Source organism: Telopea speciosissima, chromosome 1 (assembly GCF_018873765.1).
Source record: "Telopea speciosissima isolate NSW1024214 ecotype Mountain lineage chromosome 1, Tspe_v1, whole genome shotgun sequence".
NCBI lineage: Eukaryota > Viridiplantae > Streptophyta > Magnoliopsida > Proteales > Proteaceae > Telopea > Telopea speciosissima.
The window spans coordinates 14,997,769-15,018,728 of record NC_057916.1 but is presented as its reverse complement, the minus strand read 5'-3'; the positions used below and the strand labels follow the sequence as shown (position 1 = coordinate 15,018,728).

General features: G+C 38.3%; 2 protein-coding genes across 4 annotated transcripts; both read left to right on the top strand.

Annotated features, from left to right (window-relative positions):
* The first annotated feature begins 728 nt into the window (after positions 1 to 728).
* On the top strand, positions 729 to 4,407 carry LOC122646006 (mediator-associated protein 2). Its single transcript, XM_043839460.1, has 4 exons — positions 729 to 887; positions 1,014 to 1,092; positions 1,257 to 1,340; positions 3,770 to 4,407. Exons 1-4 carry the CDS (start codon positions 762 to 764, stop codon positions 4,180 to 4,182), a joined length of 702 nt encoding a protein of 233 aa, XP_043695395.1. The 5' UTR covers positions 729 to 761; the 3' UTR covers positions 4,183 to 4,407.
* Positions 4,408 to 9,308: 4,901 nt separating this feature from the next.
* LOC122645988 (CTD nuclear envelope phosphatase 1 homolog) lies at positions 9,309 to 20,528 on the top strand. Of its 3 annotated transcripts, none has more exons than XM_043839444.1 (6): positions 9,309 to 9,659; positions 16,592 to 16,714; positions 16,805 to 16,928; positions 17,007 to 17,088; positions 20,071 to 20,224; positions 20,341 to 20,528. In XM_043839444.1, the coding sequence occupies exons 1-6, from the start codon at positions 9,351 to 9,353 to the stop codon at positions 20,458 to 20,460; spliced, it is 912 nt and encodes a 303-aa protein (XP_043695379.1). In that variant the 5' UTR covers positions 9,309 to 9,350; the 3' UTR covers positions 20,461 to 20,528. The 3 variants fall into 3 exon arrangements, with proteins under 3 accessions (XP_043695379.1, XP_043695387.1, XP_043695371.1); XM_043839452.1 differs by having other exon boundaries at positions 16,592 to 16,720; positions 16,829 to 16,928; XM_043839436.1 differs by having other exon boundaries at positions 16,592 to 16,720; positions 16,808 to 16,928.
* Positions 20,529 to 20,960: the final 432 nt, after the last annotated feature.

The following is a 20,960-nucleotide window of genomic DNA, read 5'->3' as shown; positions in this document are numbered from 1 at the left end:
TTCCTTTGGTCTTCTGCCACTTCTTCTCGTCAGACTTATGTTCCTTTCGCTTCAGACCCAGGTACCGAGTTTCGAAACCCTCACTATTATGCTAGTATAAGTCTGTTAACTAACAGTCCTCTATTCCTCAACTGGAGAAGAGGAAGGTCTGACCCTTAACTGTCGCTTCTTCTACTAGAGTAGGAACGTCTTTTCCTCGGACGTGGTACTGTTGTATTGTGATTCGAGCAGGTACTGGTAGGTGGTTTGGGGTGCCCATACAATCTTTTATGAAGCTCAGTCAATATAGACATTTTAATCATTCCTTTCTTTTTTTTTTTTTTTTTTTTTTTTTGATGCCTTATCTTCTTAAACACTTATGATGTTCGATTATTAGCACAAGGGCTTCTTATCGATCAAAATCCCTAGTTTATATATTTCCATCACTAGGGTTTTGCTCCACATTTTCCTACAGTTCACGGTGTTTGTGTACTCTCAGATAAACATTTTCCAACCTTTATTAAAATTTGCATATCTTGGATTCGTTATTTCTCATTTTGTAACTATAGTTAACTCCCTTCTAGTAAGCATTGGTTGCAAAATATAGATAAAACCCTAGTTTATGTATTATGGTTACACAAATTACTGAAAATTTTCTTTTAAAAAAATAAATTGCATGTTTATATTGGTGTAATTTTTTCTTCTTTTTTTGAAAAAAAATTCTTAACGTTTGCTTATTAAATATTTTTGGTGGTTCTGTTGATGTGTTGAAACTAGTGCAAATGAGTACTATAGAAGAGGATTACAAGCCTCCAGTAGAATTTCAAGTGGATGCCAAGGACCCTCTTGTTGACATCTCTTTGACAGATTCGACTGAGCTTTGGCTCATCCAATGGCCGATTAATCAAGTAAAAGTTTCCTTTATAATCACATTATTTTTTCTTTTAAGGTTGTTGAAATCAGTTATTCCATTCGTCGTGAATATTGTATTTACTTGGCATTGATCTCACTCCATTGAATTGTTGGTTGTGTAGCCTCCTGATTTTGATGGGCAAGAGGTGTCGCTAAAGCTCCATCATGATGGACAGTTAGGCAGCTTTGAGAGTTCCTCTGGTAATTGCATTACATATTCAACAGAAAATGAAAGAAATGGAAGATTTCAAAGAGTATTTTTGTTTATTTATTAAAAAAAAAAGTAATCATTGGCTAATTGACATACATGTCTTAGAATTCTTTGATAATTCTAAATCCTGGTTTAATGTTATGAGTTATGACAGGAAAATCATATAAATTGGTTAGCTTTGCAGCACAAGAACCAGATGCTACAGTTTTCCTATCCTCCCCGTCAGAGTCGAAAGTTGGTAAGTATTGGTGCACTCTTTCTTTCCTTCCTCCCCCCTCTTTTGGTTGTTTATGTTCAAATATGTTTTAATGTTCATTTATATTTATTTTATCTATTATTCAATGCATCTTTTCTATCTGGTTGAAATCTGGATTTCACTTTAATTATTAAAAAAAAAAAAAAGAAAGAGATCTGGATATTTATATTGCATTGGAAATGGATCTAAATGCATTCATCCACATTATTAACATGCTAAGGACCCTCAAAATTTGCAACAAAAGTTTTTGTATCAATGCTCATTTGTTAATTGGAGTTTATTTCCTTTACTGACCAGCAACTATGTGTTGGTCTTTCAAAGCCACAGAAGATCAAAGAGAGAGAGAGAGAGAGTTTATTGTAGCTGTAAATCTTGAATAGGCGGCCTCTCTTAACTCCTAATCTATCCCTCTGGGTGCCATTCCTATTTTTGAATCAGTGCCTGAGGCGTTGATTGTCTAGAATGATGTAGCCTACCTGAGGAGGTTAGTGTTGAGCAATTGATTATGATGGGGAACTCCTCAATTGATGAGGAGATGGAGACTGAAACCAGGATTGCTTACGACCTAGCTGAGGACACTGAGATATGTGATCAAGAACAGAGCAAGAGCTGCTCCAACGAGGAAGCATTTGATGAGTTTTTGAAGGTGGTGAATGGCACTGATTTTAGTATTATCAAAGCTACTGGAACTTTGGAAGGGCTTTCCAAGTAACGAAAAGATAGGGTTTAAATTCTGGTATTCCATCAAAAGATGGGCTTTAAATTTTTGGTTCATGAATATGCTACAAACTCGCCAAAAAAAGAAAAGTTTAGAGGAGAGAAGTAGATATTCGGATTAAATAGCGATATTGAACCCAATTATTTCTGATATTTCAATTAATTTGATAGAGGAGGTGCATGAAAAAGGACTGTTGCTACAAAATCGCAGTTGGAGGGAAGCAGATAGGGGTAAAGAGGGATATGGTTCAAGGGATAGAGGATAGGGCAGGGAAACAGTTGTGTTTCGTTGTGGCTTTTTTTGGGGGTTTGGGGGGGGGGGTTTGTTGCGGCGATGAATTGAGTAGAAGTAGTGGTTTTGAGGGAAGTATCCATCGTTATTGGGAATTGGGGGTTTCTTATTTTGCTTTGATGTTAAAGAAATAAACTTTGCAGGGGGACAGGAATTAGGGATGCAAATGAATAGCCGAAATCCGTTTCTGTATCCGTGTCCGTATCCGTTTTGCACTATCCGAATCCGTCCGATAGCTAAACGGATATGGACACGGATAGACTATAGCTATCCGAAAAGCTATATTTTCATGTAAACAGATAAAATATCCGATCCGAATCCATCTCCGTATCCGTTTAGCACTATCCGAATCCGTCCAAAAGCTAATCGGATGCAGATGCGGATATAGCACTATCCGAGCCGAATTCGATCCGTTTACATCCCTAACAGGAATGCCTTATGTTTTCAGAATACTTTAGCCATTGTCTTAGACCCCTGATAATAGAAATAGAACATTAGTCCTGATTCATGAAATTTGGAAATGTCACATGCACATGGGAGGTCAGGAGCACAAGGGAATGAAAATTCCCTGGAGATTTCTAAGACAAGTAACTGTATCTGGTTGTTAGACTCTTATTTGACATTTGTGGGAATTTTCCACCATACTGAGTATGTATACCCGAATATTTTCAGGTGTTAGATTATATTAAGTTTTGCTGTTGAAACTTCTTTCATTGACCTACTAAATTTTTATTTAGTGTAACTTTTTAACTCCCTATATAAGTTCTGTCAGTTTTCTTGGGCTGTATTTGTCCATACTGCGGACAACAATTTGTATTATGCTGAATCTTTATCCATTGTGTCTGAAGTTTTATTTTAAGGATTGGGAGAGCTCTGTCTCACAGTTTATGTGAACTGTTTGTACATGTTGAATATTTTTCCGTGAAGGGGGAGAGTTAGTGTTAAGTCCAGAGTGGGAGAGGTTTAAGTTGAGTCATAGTCTAAGTTAGTCATTGCTATTTTTATTTTAGTTAGTTTTTTGTTGTAATTAGACTCTTAGTAGGTTTCCTACAGAGACTTGGTCATGTATTGGTGTGCACTCTCTCTGCAGTCTTTGATTCATTCAATTGCTTTATTTGCCCCTTGGCTGTTTCCCTTTTGGCTGAAACTTGACATGTGACTGGGAGACTTTAGAGTGTACCTGTGTCCAACTTTTACAACCTGATCTGCCACATGGCACAAGTAGTTGCGCTGCCCATAGATTCCATGGTTTGATTGGCCATCCAGCCTACGTTTGCCCTTCTCTTTTTTTGTTTCACATAAAGATACCAAAGAAAATATTGTTTTACTTCACTTTGCATCTAAGCAAATTTGGGCAAAAATTTTGGAATGAAAGGTTTATGCATATTTTTGTCTTGTGCAGTCGGAAAGATTTCACGTCGGGTTTCTTTAGTCCATTACCCAGAACCTACAGAGTTGGAGAAACCCATTGCTAATCATCCAAGCCGATTGAGTCAGAGATCGGGGACTTCCACCTATACATCCCATCCCATGGCAACTCCAACCCATAGTCGCAAACAGAGAAGCCCACACTCGAGGAGTGGAATGTCACATAGTATTGCAACGCCATCAGTTAGTAGTAGACATAAAAATCCATTGATTGAAAATGAGGTGCCATCAAGAGGTGCGAAGAAAAGGATTACTGTGGAGACCACAACATCCATGGATCGTTCAACCCGAGATTCAGGAGCAGGTCGGAGTGATGTTACTTCTTTGGGTTCCTCTGAAAATTCTCATCGAAGAAAATCGAGGAAGACTAGTAAAGATGAGCAGTGATTTTGTTTGCCCCCAGGTCTTGCTTGGTAACAAATGACCTATGTACCTTGGGGCTGCAAATGCAAACGCTTCTTTGAGGAGCCCAAACATGGCAGTGTCGTGTGCTAATATTTTTATCCCTGTTTATTGAGAAGTTTATATTGTTCAGGTGGTTCCATGTTCAGTTTTCAGTTTTCAGTTGTATCAGATCTCCTCAATGGGGTTGGATGGTTGAACACAACGTTTTAGTGAGAGAGAGATCTATTTGGTTTACTACGTCCTCTCACAGTACATCGTGAAATGATGCCTGTGCCCCTTGAGTAGAATCTAGGCATGCTCTCCCATTGGCCCAGACGCTTGTGTAGAGACCATGTGACCAAGTAGAAATCTCTTGCCCTATTATAAATCGTTAATTTCATTTGGCCTCTTTTCAATCCAAATTGGAGTGGTATGGTTATGTCACTATTGTCGGATTGTAAATGCCATATAATGCATGCATCAATAGTTTTCTATTCTATTAGTATTAGAATTAGATAGTTGAATTCAAATTGAATTATAAATAATAGATAAAAAAAAATAATAATAAAATAACTTAACTTTAACTCTTAACTAGAGTAGGTTCTATTAGTTATTAGTATAGAAATGTCGAAAAGATTTGTACGATGTCTCATCTATAGAAATCCAGATTAGATTTTTTGTTGGGAGTGGGGTTGGTTAGGCAAAACTCTATTTTGGCTAAAATTTGAAATATGATGGAAACCTAATGATCTACTTGTTATTTCCAATTTGGCATGTGGTAGATATATTTATAAAGCTCTAATTTCTCTCAAATTAAATAAACTTCTTTAAATTGTAAAAATCAAAGGCAATTATCAAGTTTCCCATAACTTAACTCATATTGTACTTTCTTTTCCGTGGTATGCTTTTCCATCATCATCAAGCATTCCTACATGGACTCTATATAGTTACGAGATAATCCAAAAGGAGTTTCCAAAGTTTAATTTTATTGGAGTGAGGACGTAAAAACAGAACTTTATGACCATGTGTTCATTTCATAATGAATTTTCGAAATTTATAATTATATATTGGATAATAGATTTGTTCATACTTCATACTTGAAAATGAAGGAGAGGCCTCTATAATCTTTTCACATGTGAGCTTCTTTAATAGGTTATAGGTCTAAGAATAGGAGTTTATCCAGGGTTCTTGATAAGCCCAAAGTAAGTTAGCATCTTGGAATCCATTTTGGTTGTCTTTTCTTAGCTCTATCCCTACACATCTAATGTCATGGTTTTTGTTCTCAAAAATCTTTGTGCTAAGTAGTGTAGTATTTTTAGTTTTAGAGGGGGGACAATAAGGAATAAGGATCATAGAAAGTTATCCTTGATATCCTACGATGATGTGTAAACCAAAGGCTTGCAGTGGGTTAGGGTTTAGATGGAGTGCAATCCATAATGAAGCATTGGAACCGAACAAATATACATCCTAACCTTATATATTATATAATTTTTTAAAACTTAAGGTCATAAGAGCTAAGGTCAAGTCCTTTATTTTTTTAGATTTTCAATTTTGATGGGTACCTTTTATCTCATATTCTATTTTGCCAAAGACTCAACTGTTAATTGAAAGGTCCATTTGAGAATTCTAACTTAAGAACTTGCCTCAAAGTAATCGAATTTATGAGGGTGGTAGTGTTCTTATTAATTGACTATGAAACAAGAGATACTATGGACTAGTTTCGTGATTTTAAGAAAAAAATGATGGTAAATTGCATATCCCATGTGATTGAAATTAGTGTCTTATATTATAATATTATTAAATATATGCAGTATGCTCCTCAGCTTGTCGGATGAGTAAAGCATCATGAAGAGGAAGAGTTTGTCTTTTCTTCCTTTATCTATGAACTTGAACTCAAAAAATCATTCTTCGAGCCATCTCTGACTCATACATTGTACTTAGACAGACGAAGAGCATAAGGATGACCAAAACGTTGTTTGCGCCACAAGCTGATTGTCTCCTTCTGAAGTACAAAAGATGCGCTCCGCCTTGTGACTAAAAAATTGATTTGCGAAGGAAGGAAGTAGGGCTCTTATTGACTAAAAGTTGGTTCTTCGGTTTCCATTAGAATTGCAATGGGCTCAATGGCCCTCCAGTTTTTCGATCGCCCTTCTTGTGTGCGAAGTACAAGAAACTATAGCCACTTTGCTTCCAAGCATGGATTGCTCATCAAGTTGTGAGATCAGTTCTGACGTCAAATAGGTTGCCTCCCAAGGAGTGTCATTGTGCAAGCTTCAACGCAAAGTAGCCTTTCCTTTATCCTCTCAATTACACTGCCCGTACTTGACGTCAAGTACATCTAACAGAGGAGGCAGAAATGACTATCCTACCCCCTGCCTGAACACACTGCCCTAGGTGGGATCCACGTGGGGTCCACCTCCCCCTATTAGATGCACTTGACGTCAAGTACGGGCAGTGTAATTGAGAGGATAAAAATTCCTTTCATTCCCTTGTTTCGTCGTGGTACACCCCCACCCCCCACAAGCATCCCTCTGCGAAGCGGGGGGGGGGGGGGGGAGAACCAGAAAACGCCTTTCGTTTTCCCCCCTTCGTCGGCCCTTTCCGTCTATTCCTCTTGCCTGTACCTCTCATGAAGACTTCTTATGCTGCCCTTTCAAAAAGGGCTCTCTCACAACTAAAATTGCAGCTAATTTTATCTCTTCTCGGCATCCCTCGTCTTCTCAAGCTGCTAGGAATCCTAATATTCGTCCATAATTTAAGTATTTCTTATAGAAACTGCTTAAAAATGGTTTAAGTACTAAGGTAATTTGTGTAAGTTTTTCTCTCTTGATGTTACTTGTCCTCTTTGTGGGAGAGAGAGAGGGAGAGATTGACATTTCTTTCTTTCTTGTTCTATGGTTAAAAGAATCTGGGCAGCTGGATTATTAGGATTAAGGAATGAACACCTTTGTGAAACTAATATCATGGATGTTGTGTTGAATATCTCGACTTAGCCCAATATTTCTGATTTCTCTTTATTACTATCTCTCTTTGCTATTTCATGTTATTTTGTCTGGACTGTTCAAAATCAATGTGTTATGTCCAAGAAACCCCAGAACCTCGTCACATCTTAGCTACTGTTAAGCAATTGGATAAAGGTATTTTAATCTGCTTTGTTTGAACCCTCAATCTGGTTGCCAGTTACATAACAACCCCGTGATATCTTAGGCTAAATACCAAGGGCTTTTACCCAATGCATGTATTATTTTTTGTGATGGGAGTTATTCCTCAAATTCGGGAGAAAATGGTTGGGCAGCAGTTTATGGATAAAAAAAATGTGTTTGTGCATTTTTAAATGCTAGTATTACAGGAAGCACACAGGAGTCAAAAGCAAGAGGAATGCTCGAAGGGCTGCAAAAAGCCAAGTAGTTAGAGCTTACCATCGTCACTGTCTGGACTAATTGTGAAGAACTGGTGCATCTTCTACAACAATAAAAAGACCAATGATTGTGGGAAATATTCTCCTTTTTGGTTAGATATTAGTGAAGTTTGCAAACAATTTGTTTCAATCAGAGTTGGGGAATAGTTTAAGTAGCTCATCAATTAGCAATGAAGTCCCAGAAATTATCACATTAAGGATCTTGTAGAGAATGTTCTTTCTTCTTTTTGTTGATAATATTTTTCTTTATCCACAACAAAAAAAGATGAATGGGGAAGCGTCTCTTAGTGTGGTGGTGGTTGTCGGTTATAGTAGAGCATTGGCTTAAGTTCAAGGGAGAAGTCGCTTGTTTGACTCTCCTCCCCATCGGATGCTTGGTATCCATTGTTCCCTTGATAATTGACATGATTAAAAAAAAAATCTAAAGGTGAACGAGTGTTGCATAATGCAAGAGAAGAGGGGGGGGGGGGGGGAGAGGAGAAGCAGTTCTCATTCTAACTGTATCAGAATAGGTTGTGGGGTTCTACCCCTCATGGGCCATGCACTTGGTCTAAATCCAATTTTAGTTGGGTTATGGAGTGATGTCCCCTTCTTACCCTTTCATAATTATTACTAGTAACTAATTCTAAAGCTACAGAATAACAGAAAATTCATTGGCGTCCATTCAATGGACTCATAATAATACTTGCCTTGTACTAATAAAATGGTCCTACCAAGTCAATAAATGCATAATAATCTTTCATGCTAAAATGACCAAATTATATAAAACAAAAAACAAAAAGTCTACATAGCAAAATTAAGTAAACTTGTCTCATTGTTTTCTTTTGATAGAACCTGTCTCATTGTTTTATGAGCATCTCATCATCATTTTATATATATAAAAAAAAAACCCATCTCATTATCTAACTTAAATTTTACCAAAAAAAAAAAAAATTCTCTATGTTAAATTAATCATTCTTGATAAAATTATTTTTGGGATGGTTTTTCATCAACCAGTCTACTTTGAACCAGGCATTTGGATAATGTGTAAAAGGTACTAGAGAACAATATAGGGGGGTGAGGAAAATTATCTCCTCTAGTTCTCTATCCAACCCAGTTTCCCCAGTGCCTGTAATAAGGGGGAGTAGATCCCATCCCAACAGAGTGTTTAGGCAGGGATAGGGTGATTATTGCCCCCCTTAATACAGGCACTCATTGAGGGAACTAAATCGAACAACGCACTGGAGGGGACAAAAATCCGGGCATTAACTATCTATGACCCTTGATGAATGTCTTTTTCCTACAGGAAAACTTTATCTATTATTATTATTATTTTTTTTTTTTAATGAGAACTTTATCTATTATCTTTGCCTCATTGATTAAACACCATTCATTGGTACCTTCCATCAATAATAAGTTAATCTCTGAGGGGCAACCAAAAAAAAAAAACAAACAAAAAGTCAGCTCAGACTCAGTGGGCTCCAGCATTTGCCGCCACCCGGAGCAGTAGCTTGGCACTGGCAAACGAAGAAACACATTGGTAGAAAAGCGAGTCAATAACCAGTAGCCAATAGCAGCACACAGAGAGGGAGAGCTTCATTTATTGATGATTTGGCTTTCGTTTCTTTCCTGTTTCCTCCTCCACACCAGAAAAAAATAAAAAAAAAACCATCGAATATACTATAAAAACTGGAAACTTTTCCTTGTTTGTATATCTTTAGTATTATTTCTTATCCATTTCTCTTTCTCTGTGGTTTTGTGTGTCTGAGTGGCCATGGCCGAGCTGGCGGAGGCTGAAATGTACGAGCCGTCGCCGAAGCCTCTGCAACTATGGAAGACAGTGTTGAACTGGCTGGCGTTTTTCTTCCAAATTTTCGTTCGGATACTCAGAGGAACACCTTCCTTGGCTCAACTTCTTTCTTGTGTCGGCCTTCGACACTCTCTGCTCGCTTCCTCGTCTTCATCTCCCTCCTTCAAGCCCTTACCGGTCGTCGAACTCCCCCTGCAAGATTCACCTCCCACGGCTTCCCAGGTTTGCTGCAACGACGATCTCGTTGTTGAGGACCCGATCGAGAAGCTTACGGTACGATCGTTTCTCGCAATATTGAATTTTTGGACTGGTTTCTTTTGCTTCGATCTGAGCTTATCCATGGGTATTGATTCTGTTTCCCCGCTTTTCCATTTCTAGTTTTTACTCTCCAAGTTTTGTTCTTTCTGCTTCTGTGTTTGTTTTCCAATTTAAAAGAAAAAAAGATTGGCATATTTATAGTCTGATTTGGCTTCTGAGGCCTGGATTAGATGCTTGCAGCATCTGGTGGTTTCTGTCTGATAATCTCATAGAAATGATTGATCGTCCAGTACTCCTGCAAGGATCAAATTGTTCCTAGATACAACTCCACAATTGTTCGATAAGAATAAGAATGTCCTTTCATTTCCTGAATGTAACTGTTTTTTTTTTTTTTTGGGTGAATAAATAAATATATTAAACCCCAAAGGAGGGGGAAAAAAAATTTTACAAGGCAAAGATACCACCAAGAGGGTTCGGACAAACAAAGAGAAAAACAATAAGAACAAAACATCAAACCTAGGACTGCTGGAGAATGAAAACTTGATCGTCCCAAAAGGAGCAACCTGAGTCTAACTCAATTATCGTTAAGTTGATATTTTGATGTGTTAGGCTGGATCCTTTCATCCAGTATAGGCAGGTCTCAGAGCAGTGCTCCCTTCAATCTTCTTTTCTTCCCTCTTATCCTTTGGGGTCTTAGGGAGGATGTTATTCATACTTGGAATGGCTCATAGGGGAACACGAAAATGTCAGAGGGAGTTTGACCTATTGGTTTGGCAGGACCTATTTCTGATAATGGATTTAAAGCTAGAAACTTGGATCTCTGTTTGCCCTCTTCCATCTAATAAATATACTCATTTGACTATTGGTGGCATTGTGAATTATTGAAAATATTTTAGCCACCCTATACCAAGGACAAAAAGCAGTGGATTGTATCCAGTGGCCAAGGACGAAAAGCAGTGGATCGTATCCAGTGGCCAAGGACATGGACGGCTATTTAGAGAATCTCAGAGAAACGGAAGGGAAATATGGGCCACATAAAACAGCCGGTATACTTGGAAGGAATTAACATTTATTGGTCCCCTAAGCGATCTTGTATTTTTTTTTCTCTCTCTTTGGCAATGAAATTTTCATTCACCCCCAAAAAAACATTGTGGTGCAGTCATTACTGGTTTTGCTGATATTTTGGGGTGTCAGTTGCGAGAGGTGGCTGATGAAGTACCTGAATTTACCTTTGATGAGTGGCCCTAGTTAAAATTCTGGATTTGTGAGGTGGAAAGATTTTTCCAAAATATTGCCAGAAGCAGAAATATATTTTTCTGACAACTCGATTGCTCTGCCTCAAATACTTTTGTATTAGAAATATAGGCTTAGTACCTTCCATTTCAAGTCAAATAATCATTTTCTGCTGATCCATCCAATGCTATCTGGATGCTTTTAAACAAGACCAGACATCAAACCACTCTGGCCTGGAAGTTGGCTGGTAGACGATCTTACCTTCCTGTCCAAAGTCATAGTATTATACATAAAAGTTGTTTTTAGTGCAGTAATATCCTCAGTATTAAAGGTTCTTCGTGTGGTTTGATAGGATTTGGTCTTACTTTGCACAATCACGTGTTGCAGTGAAAGTGTTCCCTGTTGAACAATGGCTGTCAGTGAGAGGGGTGGGGGTTGAATCAGTGACCCTAAAAAACTTGACCCAACTCGTTCGTTTCTCAACTCACTCGTTGATGTCTCTGGCTCTCAAGCACTTGGCACATACACCCACATCTGTCACACACTGATTGGTTGGTACTAACCTTTTACCAATCACACCCGATCACATACAACCTGCAACAAACATATGGCTATCACCCGCCAAGGCTATCACCAACCTCTCAACACATATCCCATTCCCAAAACACACAAACCATCCTACAAAGCATCCACATCCACAAATATCTACAGGCAAATGCAAACCACAAGGCACACACCATGAGACAAGAATATATGTGGTTCGACAATATGCCTACATCCATGGAGCAATGCCCAACTGAGCTCAGCGTATGCTTAACACTCTTTAGCAACTATAACTACAAGGAGCTACAATCCCCATGTTCAACGCTCACTGAACACCCCAGTACAATAACAAGTGGGTTTATATATGTTGCCCCAATTACAAGCTCATTTCAATGTGCATATCCCTCCCAATGAACTAAAAGTATTCACCTAGGCATTTAATCAAACATCTAGCCTCTGGTGAAGTACATACAATGGGATTTGGCAAGAGGGTTTACCTATGCCGATGGGTGACCACCAGAGATACCGTAGATTGAATGCCTTCAATTGATGTTGATATCTCCTTGAGCAGCTCACATACACCGATGCCTTGTTGCTGCCGAAGCTTCAACCAAGTCGTCCCTTGGGTTCCTTTTAGCTTCTCATATGAACCAAACCCTAGGTTCTCTTCTTCTTCTTCTCCTTCTCTTATCTTCACAACACAACCCTCTTCAATTCATGGGCTTCATCTCAACATGTGGAGAGCTTTGAAACATGTTCTTGAGCAAGCCAAACCTTCATTGAGCCTTCCTCATTGACCCACAAATGTCTTCTTGAGAGCACACCACAAAACCTTCACTTGAATTAGTTGAATATTTGGATTCAACAATGAAGCACAAAGGATTTGGGGATTCTTAGGTTCAACCTCATAGGAACTTCCTCTCCTTTCTTCCCTCTTCTTCTCTAAACCCTTTTCTCTTTTTTCTTAGAAGATATAATGAAAATGAGTCCTAAAACCCAATCAAATAGTCCAGGCGCCTTTGTCACGCTTTAAATTCTGGTGTCGCCTTGGTCGCCTAGGCGACGCCTTGTTGCCTTGTTGGTGTCCACTTGGTTTCTGGCCCCCTCACTCGCCTTGGTTCTCCTAGGTGCCTTGACAACTATGGCTCTGATACCATGAAACAATATGAGCACCTTGGAAAACCAGAAAAATAGAGAGAAAGTGATGGAGAGAAGAGAAGAATGATGACAACTGAGAGGGAGAGAGAAAACTGGGTGATGGAAAAGTAAGTACCATTGACCAGCCCTTGTATATTTATATATAACTGAGTTAGAGTTAAAATAGGAAAACCCCCAACATAGACTAAACAGGGAAACTTGAGACTAATATCCTCTTACAATCAAAGAAGGAAACTAGAAGAAACTAGAAGAATGTCGACAACTATACAACAACAACAACTCAGCCTTATCCCAACTAAATGGGATCGGCTACATGGATCCTTGCCCTCCAATCAGCTCTATCTGAGATCGTACTTAATACAAGGCCTAAGCTGTGCATGTCTTTCCCCATCGCTTTTCCTAAGGTCAGTTTAGGTCTGCCCCTAGCTTTTTAAGTTCCTTCAATTTGAATCAAATCACTCCTCCATACTGAGGCATCCAAAGGCCTCCGTTGAACATGACCATACCACCTCAAACAATTTTCTTGTAGCTTATCATGTATCGGAGCTACTCTCAAATCAGCTCTAATATGATCATTTTTTACTTTATCCTTCTTAGTTTTGCCACTCATCCATCTCAACATCCTCATCTCCGCTACACTGAGTTTCTCTAATGATGCTTCTTAACTGTTCATACGTCATAGCCGGTCATATGACTGTCCTTAAAAATTTTCCTTTAAGTTTTAAAGGAATACGCCGATCACACAACACTCCAGATGCACCTCTCCACTTCATCCATCCTATTTTAATTCTCTATGAAACATCATCCTCTATATCACTTTATTTATGATTGAGCCAGATACCTAGTTAATCACTTTGTAGAATCTCCCTCTCATCAATTTTCACCACCTCATTATCTGTCCCAGTGTAACCAAGGTTACATACCATATACTTCGTCTTTGTTCTACTTATCTTAAAACCTTTTGATTCCAAGGTTGATCTCCACAACCCCAACTTAGCATTAATCCTTGCTTTTGTCTTATCCACCAAAACAATATCATCAACAAAAAACATATACTAAGGTACCTCATCTTGAATGTCGCTAGTTAAATCATCCATGATGAGCGCAAACGAATAAGAGCTTAAAGCTGATCCTTGATGTAACCCAATTGTAATTGGGATTTGGGAATTCACTACCTTGACCCCCCAAAGTTCTTACACTTGTCACCGCACCATCATACATATCTTTAATTGTGTTCACATATTTACTTGAAGCGCTTCTCTTCTCTATTTCTTGCTAGATTAACTCTCTAGGGACTCTGTCTCAAGATTTTTCTAGGTCAATAAAGACCATATGGATATCCTTCTTGCCATCTCTAAATCTTTCCAAGAATCTCCTAAGTAAATAGTTTCTATTGTGGATCTTCCTAGCATAAAACCAAATTGGTTCTCCATAATAGTAGTTTCTTGTCTCAGGTGGGTTTCTAAACCCTACGGTATGGAGATCTATGGATGTCCATAGACCTCCAACTGAGATACATCTCTAACATGCATATTTCCATGTACCTAATAAAAGTTCTTGTCATAGGAAAGAGATTTTTTACTTGTTTTGAAGTAACGCTTAATGCTTAATGTATATAGTTTTCCTAAAACCCTATATGTGTGTGTTTTCATTTCAACCTCCTTTTTATTTTTTTATTTTATTTTTTTTAGGTGTTGTGATAATTTTTAATGACATGTGCATGAACACATTCTATTGCCATGAGATTGATTCAATCATCTCTCTTCAACCAAAAACAATCAGTCAGTTAGGATTAACCCTCCACGTTTCTTCCTCTTCTTCCTCTCTGGTGCCTGAGACCTTAAAACCTGCCGGAGTTCTTCATTAATCTGGTGCCTGAAACCAATGAACCGCCAAGTCTGTATCTGTCTTCATCTGCTTTGTGTATAGCCTAGCCCAAATTTCCTGCTAGCCATTAACACCGCTAATGCAACACTCCATCTTGTTGCAACAACAATCACTGATGCAACAGTCTGTTCTTTATTCTCCGAAATTTTCCTTGAACCCCTTGTATGTCATGCCCCGGGGCTCGAATCGTGACTCCAACCACATCCTGCTGTCCCCCTGAACCTCAAAAAGGAGAGATTGTCCACATCGGCCATCGCCATCAACTCAAGATGAAGATGGAGAGTTGATCGCAGTGACAGCAGAGAGAAGGATGGAACGTTGTGAAGAAGCATTGCAACTGTCAAATCAATATCAGAGGGCAAATTCAACGGTGGGAACAGTTTGTGGAAATAGACTGTTTTCATGCACATGCTGTTGAAAATAGATTAATGTTTTTTGCCCCCTCTAAATGTTGTTCCTGGTCTCTGTTCTTAATTGATTTCTATTATTCATTCAATGAGAACATCATGCATCAGGAAGTTTTGGTGTCTTGCTGCATGCTTCATTTAGAAAGGAATGCCTTACCTCATGCCTTGGCTTTGATTATAACAACAACGACGACGACGACAACAATAACACAGCCTTAGCCCAACTGAATAGGGTCGGCTACATGGATCCTTTCAAAACAAAATAGGGAAAATTGAGGTCCTCACAAAGGGAAAGGAAAGTAATAGGAATGAAGTATAAAAATGAAGAAATGAGATAAGAAAAGTGAGAAGTGAAAAATGAAAATTGAAAACTGAAAGTAAGAGGAAAAAGGATAGCCTAGGAAATCCGGAAAATCTCAGCTACATGGTGTCGACAACGTGGATCCTTACCCTCCAATAGGCTCTATCTGAGGTCATACTTGGCAGTTGGCACAAGAATCGGAATCAGATCACTCCTCTTTACTGGGGCGTCCCCAGGCTCTCGTTGCACATGGCCAAACCACCTTAGACGACATTCTCGGAGCTTGTCGCTGATTGGGGCAACTGCCACATCAACTCTAATACGTTCGTTCCTCACTTTATCCTTCTTAGTTTTGCTGCACATCCATCTTAACATCTTCATCTCAGCAACACATAGCTTCGCTGTATGGCACTTCTTAACTACCCAACATTCTGCCCTATACATCATAGCAGATCGGACCACAGTCCTATAAAGCTTACCTTTAAGCTTTAAAGGGATGTGTCGGTCACATAGTTCTCCGGTCACACCTCTCCACTTCATCCATCCCACTTTAATTCTTTGGGAAACATCATCATCTATGTCACCTTCTTTGTGTATGATAGACCCCAAATATCTGAAATAGTCACTTGGCGGTATCTCTCTCTCAATGTTCATCATGTCATCATCTATCATAGTGTATACTCCGTCTTTGATCTACTAATCTTAAAGCCTCTTGTTTCCAAGGTCTTTTCCACATCTCTAACTCTGTGTTAATCCCTACTTTTGTCTCATTCACCAAAACGATATCATCGGCGAAGAGCATACATCACGGGACGTAGTCTTGGATATTCTTGGTTAATTCATCCATGATAAGCGCAAACAGATAAGGTCTTGGGGCTGATCCTTGATGTAACCCAATCGTAATTGGGAATTCCTTGCCCTGACCTCCCACAGATCTCACACTAGTCACCATACCCTCATACATATCTTTAATTACATCTATATATTTACTCGACACCTTTCTCTTCGCAAGAACATGCCGGATTAAATCTCTAGGGACTCTGTCATAGGCTTTCTCCAGGTCAATAAAGGCCATATGGTGATCCTTCTTGCTAGCTCTACATCTTTCCATGAGCCTCCTCAGTAGGTAGATAGCTTTTGTCGTCGAGCTACTTGGCATAGAACCAAATTGATTCTTTGAGATACGAGTTTCTCTTCTCAAACGGGCTTCAATAACCTTCTCCCAAAGTTTCATAGTATGACTCATTAGTTTTATGCCTTGGCTTTTATTAATGGTGACTAAATTATGCTATGCTGTTTATTGGTTCAATGCTCTATTAAATCAAATAAAATACTGTTTCTGCATGGGTTTTTGTTTGCTGAAGCTGCAAAACATGTATTTTTCTCATATAGGTTTTGATAGACATATTGGTATGCAGGTGGTTCTTGACTTGGATGAGACACTAGTATGTGCATATGAGACATGTAGCTTGCCTGCCATTGTTCGTAATCAAGCTACAGAAGCTGGGTTGAAGTGGTTTGAGTTGGAATGCATATCATCAGAGAAGGTCTGCCTTTACTAGCTGCTAAGCATATTTCCTTGGCTTTCCTGTTTTGATGTATGAGAGAAACTTACTATATTCCTCTTGTTGAAGGAATATGATGGAAAACCTAAGGTCAATCATGTCACTGTATTTGAACGTCCTGGTCTGCATGAATTTTTGAAGCAGATTAATGATTTTGCAGACCTTGTGCTATTCACCGCTGGGATTGAAGGTTTGCACATTACTTCATCATATTCTTACCATAGATTGTCCTTAAATTCTCTTAATGTTATCTTCTGGAACTATACAGGTTATGCTAGACCTCTTGTTGATAAAATAGATGTTGAAAAGCGATTTAGCCGTCGACTTTATCGGCCTGCGACAATTAGCACGTAAGTCTTGCTGCAGTTCAATGTTATTCACAAGGGTAGGGTGGGATTCAAGACTTTGAAGTTACTGTTATTTATAGTATGTGTTGGAGGAATTCCATAGTCTGAATGCAGATAGTAATTACCAATTCCTGAAAAACTTCAATTGCATACAGTTTCCTTCTGCATGTTTTTTTATCTTCTTCTGACAGTATGTGTTTCTAGTTTCTACTATAGCAGTGCATGCTTATGTTTCTTAATTCTATTCAACATCATTAGTGCAAAGTGCAAATGGATATGGTGTTTCCTTAAAGGGTAATAAATGGAGCAAAAGATGATTATCTCTACTGATTTCTCATGAGGCCCTCATTTTGGTTTGTGTGCTTTGTTGCCATAAATTCTTCATTAAGTTTTCTAAATGTCATAGTTTTATGTAGTTCTTCTAGAATTTCAGAAAATTGTTATATTTTTGCAAAACCATGATTCCTCTGGTTTCCCTGGGTGTTATGGAATTTCTTTCTGGCTAACCATGAAGTAAGTAGTAACAGCCTATCATTTATTGATCTGATTATTAGGATCAAAACCTTTGGGTCATTTCCTTGAGTACTAACATGACATATGTGCCTAACTAGGTATTCTCCACAACCTCTCAGGTCAAGAACTGCTGACAATTGTGTTGGCATTAGTTGGAGAAATTAAGTTACAAACAAGCAATCTTCCTCTTAGGTTGCAAGCTCTGCTAGCATCAGAATTTTCCAAACTGTGCTGCATACTATTTCTCACAAGGCATAAATTTATCATACCTTGGAAGGAAATCTGCATTGTGGGCATTTTTAATTTTTTTTGGCAAAGAGATCTAGGTGGTTCTGTAATCTTTTTGGTAGTGGGCAGTCCAAAGGAGCTCCAATTTGCTTCTATCATCCTCTATTCATAGATTCAAGTAAAAAGATCCGTGCAAATATCACAAAGGGAAAAATAAGCCCTCTTTTCTGGGAAATTTCATAAATAGATTTGGTCACCTTGGAAGCTCTTATTACAAGGGAAAATGCCCTATGAATGGTGGGTTGTGCTTTTTATCCATTGTAGTTCATGAGGGGCTGTTTAGGCCATTTCTTAGCTTCATTTGGTCTGATCTGAATTCATCCCCTAGGGATATATGACCTTATGATGTTTTGGCAGTTGGTTTCTCTTGGTAAGAGAGGAAATTGAAATGGCGCTTTGTTTTCTTGTTTGGTGTCTAGACCATTAGGGAGGAAAGGAACCATAGGATGTTTATAGGATGGTCAAGATCCACTCAAGAAGCGATTGGGCTGATTATTGTGAGGGCTGCTTGATTGGCTGTCATCTTGGAAACTTTTTGTGGCAATTGTATAGATTATTTCACCAGACATTGGTTTATGCAGACCCAATATAAGGGGAATCGTATTCTGATGCAGACAAGGTTCGAAATCTCAGTTTTGAGGCTGGTTTCGGTCAGCCCCGAAATTGAGATATGGCAGATTTTGCCCTGTGGTTTTTCCCTCTTCATTGCAGGGTTTTCCACATAAATCTCTTATTGTGTGTGTGTTTCTCTTGTGGTGTTTTATTATTTTGCCTCACTTGGGTTTCATATATATTTTGTTCACTTGTTGCTTGGGTGTTTATTTGATTCTTACATAACCTTGTCAAGAAGTGGATCTAACCCAACAAAGTGGTATTTGAGTTTGGTTGCTTTGGGTTGTGGTAGTGGTTGTGTGTGAATTAAAATGGAGGGTAGTACTGCAAATACTATGATTAAGCTTAATGGACAAAATTGGATGATCTGGAAACCCAAAATGGAGGATATCCTTTATTGTAAGGATTTGTATGAACCAATTGAAGGTGATGAGGCTAAGCCAAAAGACATGGCTGACAAAGATTAGTACAATCTAAATAGGAAGGCTATTGGACATGTTAGAAAATGGTTAGATGATAGTGTATTCAACCATGTGTCTAATGAAACATCTGCCCACTCTCTTTGGAAGAAGTTGGAGGCTCTTTATGAGAGAAAAACTATAGGGAACAAGCTTTCTTGATTAGAAAGCTAGAACACTTGAGATACAAAGATGGTGGTTCCATTGTTGGACACCTCAACAACACTTTTAGCTAGAAATTCCTTCTCAACAACTCGGTTGAACCAGATCAACTTAAGTGTTATAAAACCCCTCCTCTCAACGAGATTTCGACCCCAAAGTCGAAATCTCACTGTCTTGCCTCTGTTGGTCCGCTGTGAAGGGAAAACTCATACAAAGTGGATGTTTTGGGGGCAAATCTCACCTCCAACTGAAGATTGAAGCTTCAACATCTCTCTTGGGAGTTGCATTGCATCTCAAGAACACTTTTAGCTTGAAATTCCTTCTCAACAACAATTTTTTTCATAGAAACATGATCTAACCTTGTTTGTTGACTATGACATTATTATATGGATTTTCTTGCCAAAAAAAATTTTGAAAAAAATATGGTTTATACTCATGGTTCGGAACTCAATTAAATATATGTTGGACACCGTTGGCCGATCTATGGCTTCATGGTGTCTTTTTTTTTTTTCAGTTAGAAAATTAATTGTTTTAATTTCTGAAATTTAATATATTTTAAAAATTACAGAAAAATCCCAAAAATAGTGAAAAATAGCTGTTTTGTTTTAAAAATTATTTAAAATTAATGAAAGCATTGTTATTGCATGTTAATATGGAAAGTGATGATTCTTGTTTCATCCATTATAATTTTGTATTATTTATGAAAAAAAAATTATAGAACTTATTTATTAATTAAGAAAAAAATACAAGGGGTAAGGGGAAAATAGGAAATAGCTATATGATTAATTTAGGACTTTGCAATGATGTTGAATACATCAATAATGCATGCATTTGTTTCTTCTCTTACCTTTTGACCGATAGGACTATGAAGCACTGGATCTTTTAAATTTTGAAGTGCTCCAGGCATAGCTTTACCAATGTTTGATGAATCTTCTGCCACTGTACCAATCAGGGAATACCGGGAACATGTGAAGGATGTGTCTTGCTTATCAAAGGATCTCTGTCGAACTGTTATTGTTGACAACAACCCATTCAGTTTCTTATTGCAGCCACTGAATGGAATACCATGCATCCCATTTTCTGCTGGACAGCCTTATGATGAACAGGTATCAGAGGCTAGGTCTAGACCAAAGAATTCAATTCAAGTTTTCTTACTCCCTCCATATAGGTTGTTTGATTGCTTTCTTACTACCTTTTTCTGATCCATCTTTTCTGGGATTATCTTTTGGAGGTGCTTCTGCCACTCATTCAGCACCTCTCTTTGCAGAAGGATGTAAGGCCTGTACTCTATGAAAGGTTCCACATGCCTGAATGGTTTCGAAAGCATGGAATCCCTGTTTGACTTAACATTGTAGGTACAGATGATACATTGGGAAGGCTTTGTCCTCACAATCAATGCTGCATCACAACACAGTTGAGGCACGATTGACAGAATTCCAAATTTAGGGAGTTTGTTTCAAAGGCTGAATTTCTCAACTGAACGTAGAATAGTTCCAAACTCCAACTGCTAATGTAATTTGGCTAAGTAATTCCGTGTTGGATGATAGAAAGTTGTACTTAGTACGTTGTATATGTTGACAGCATACGAAGGCATTCATTGTAATTGAATATTGTTTCAGAAATGAGGTCCAGCTAGATGTTCAGATCGACCTTTTATTACATGGATGTTTTTCCTGGGATTGCAGTTTGCTAACCGCTCTAAAAATGCAGTGTATGGCTATGGTGATCAGGTTTTAGTTGAACTGGATATCTAGATTTCCTGCAGGTCTCATCATATATTATTTAATGGTGCAAACTTGAAGTTAATGTAGTTGCTGTGTGTTATAAATCTGGCACACGAAT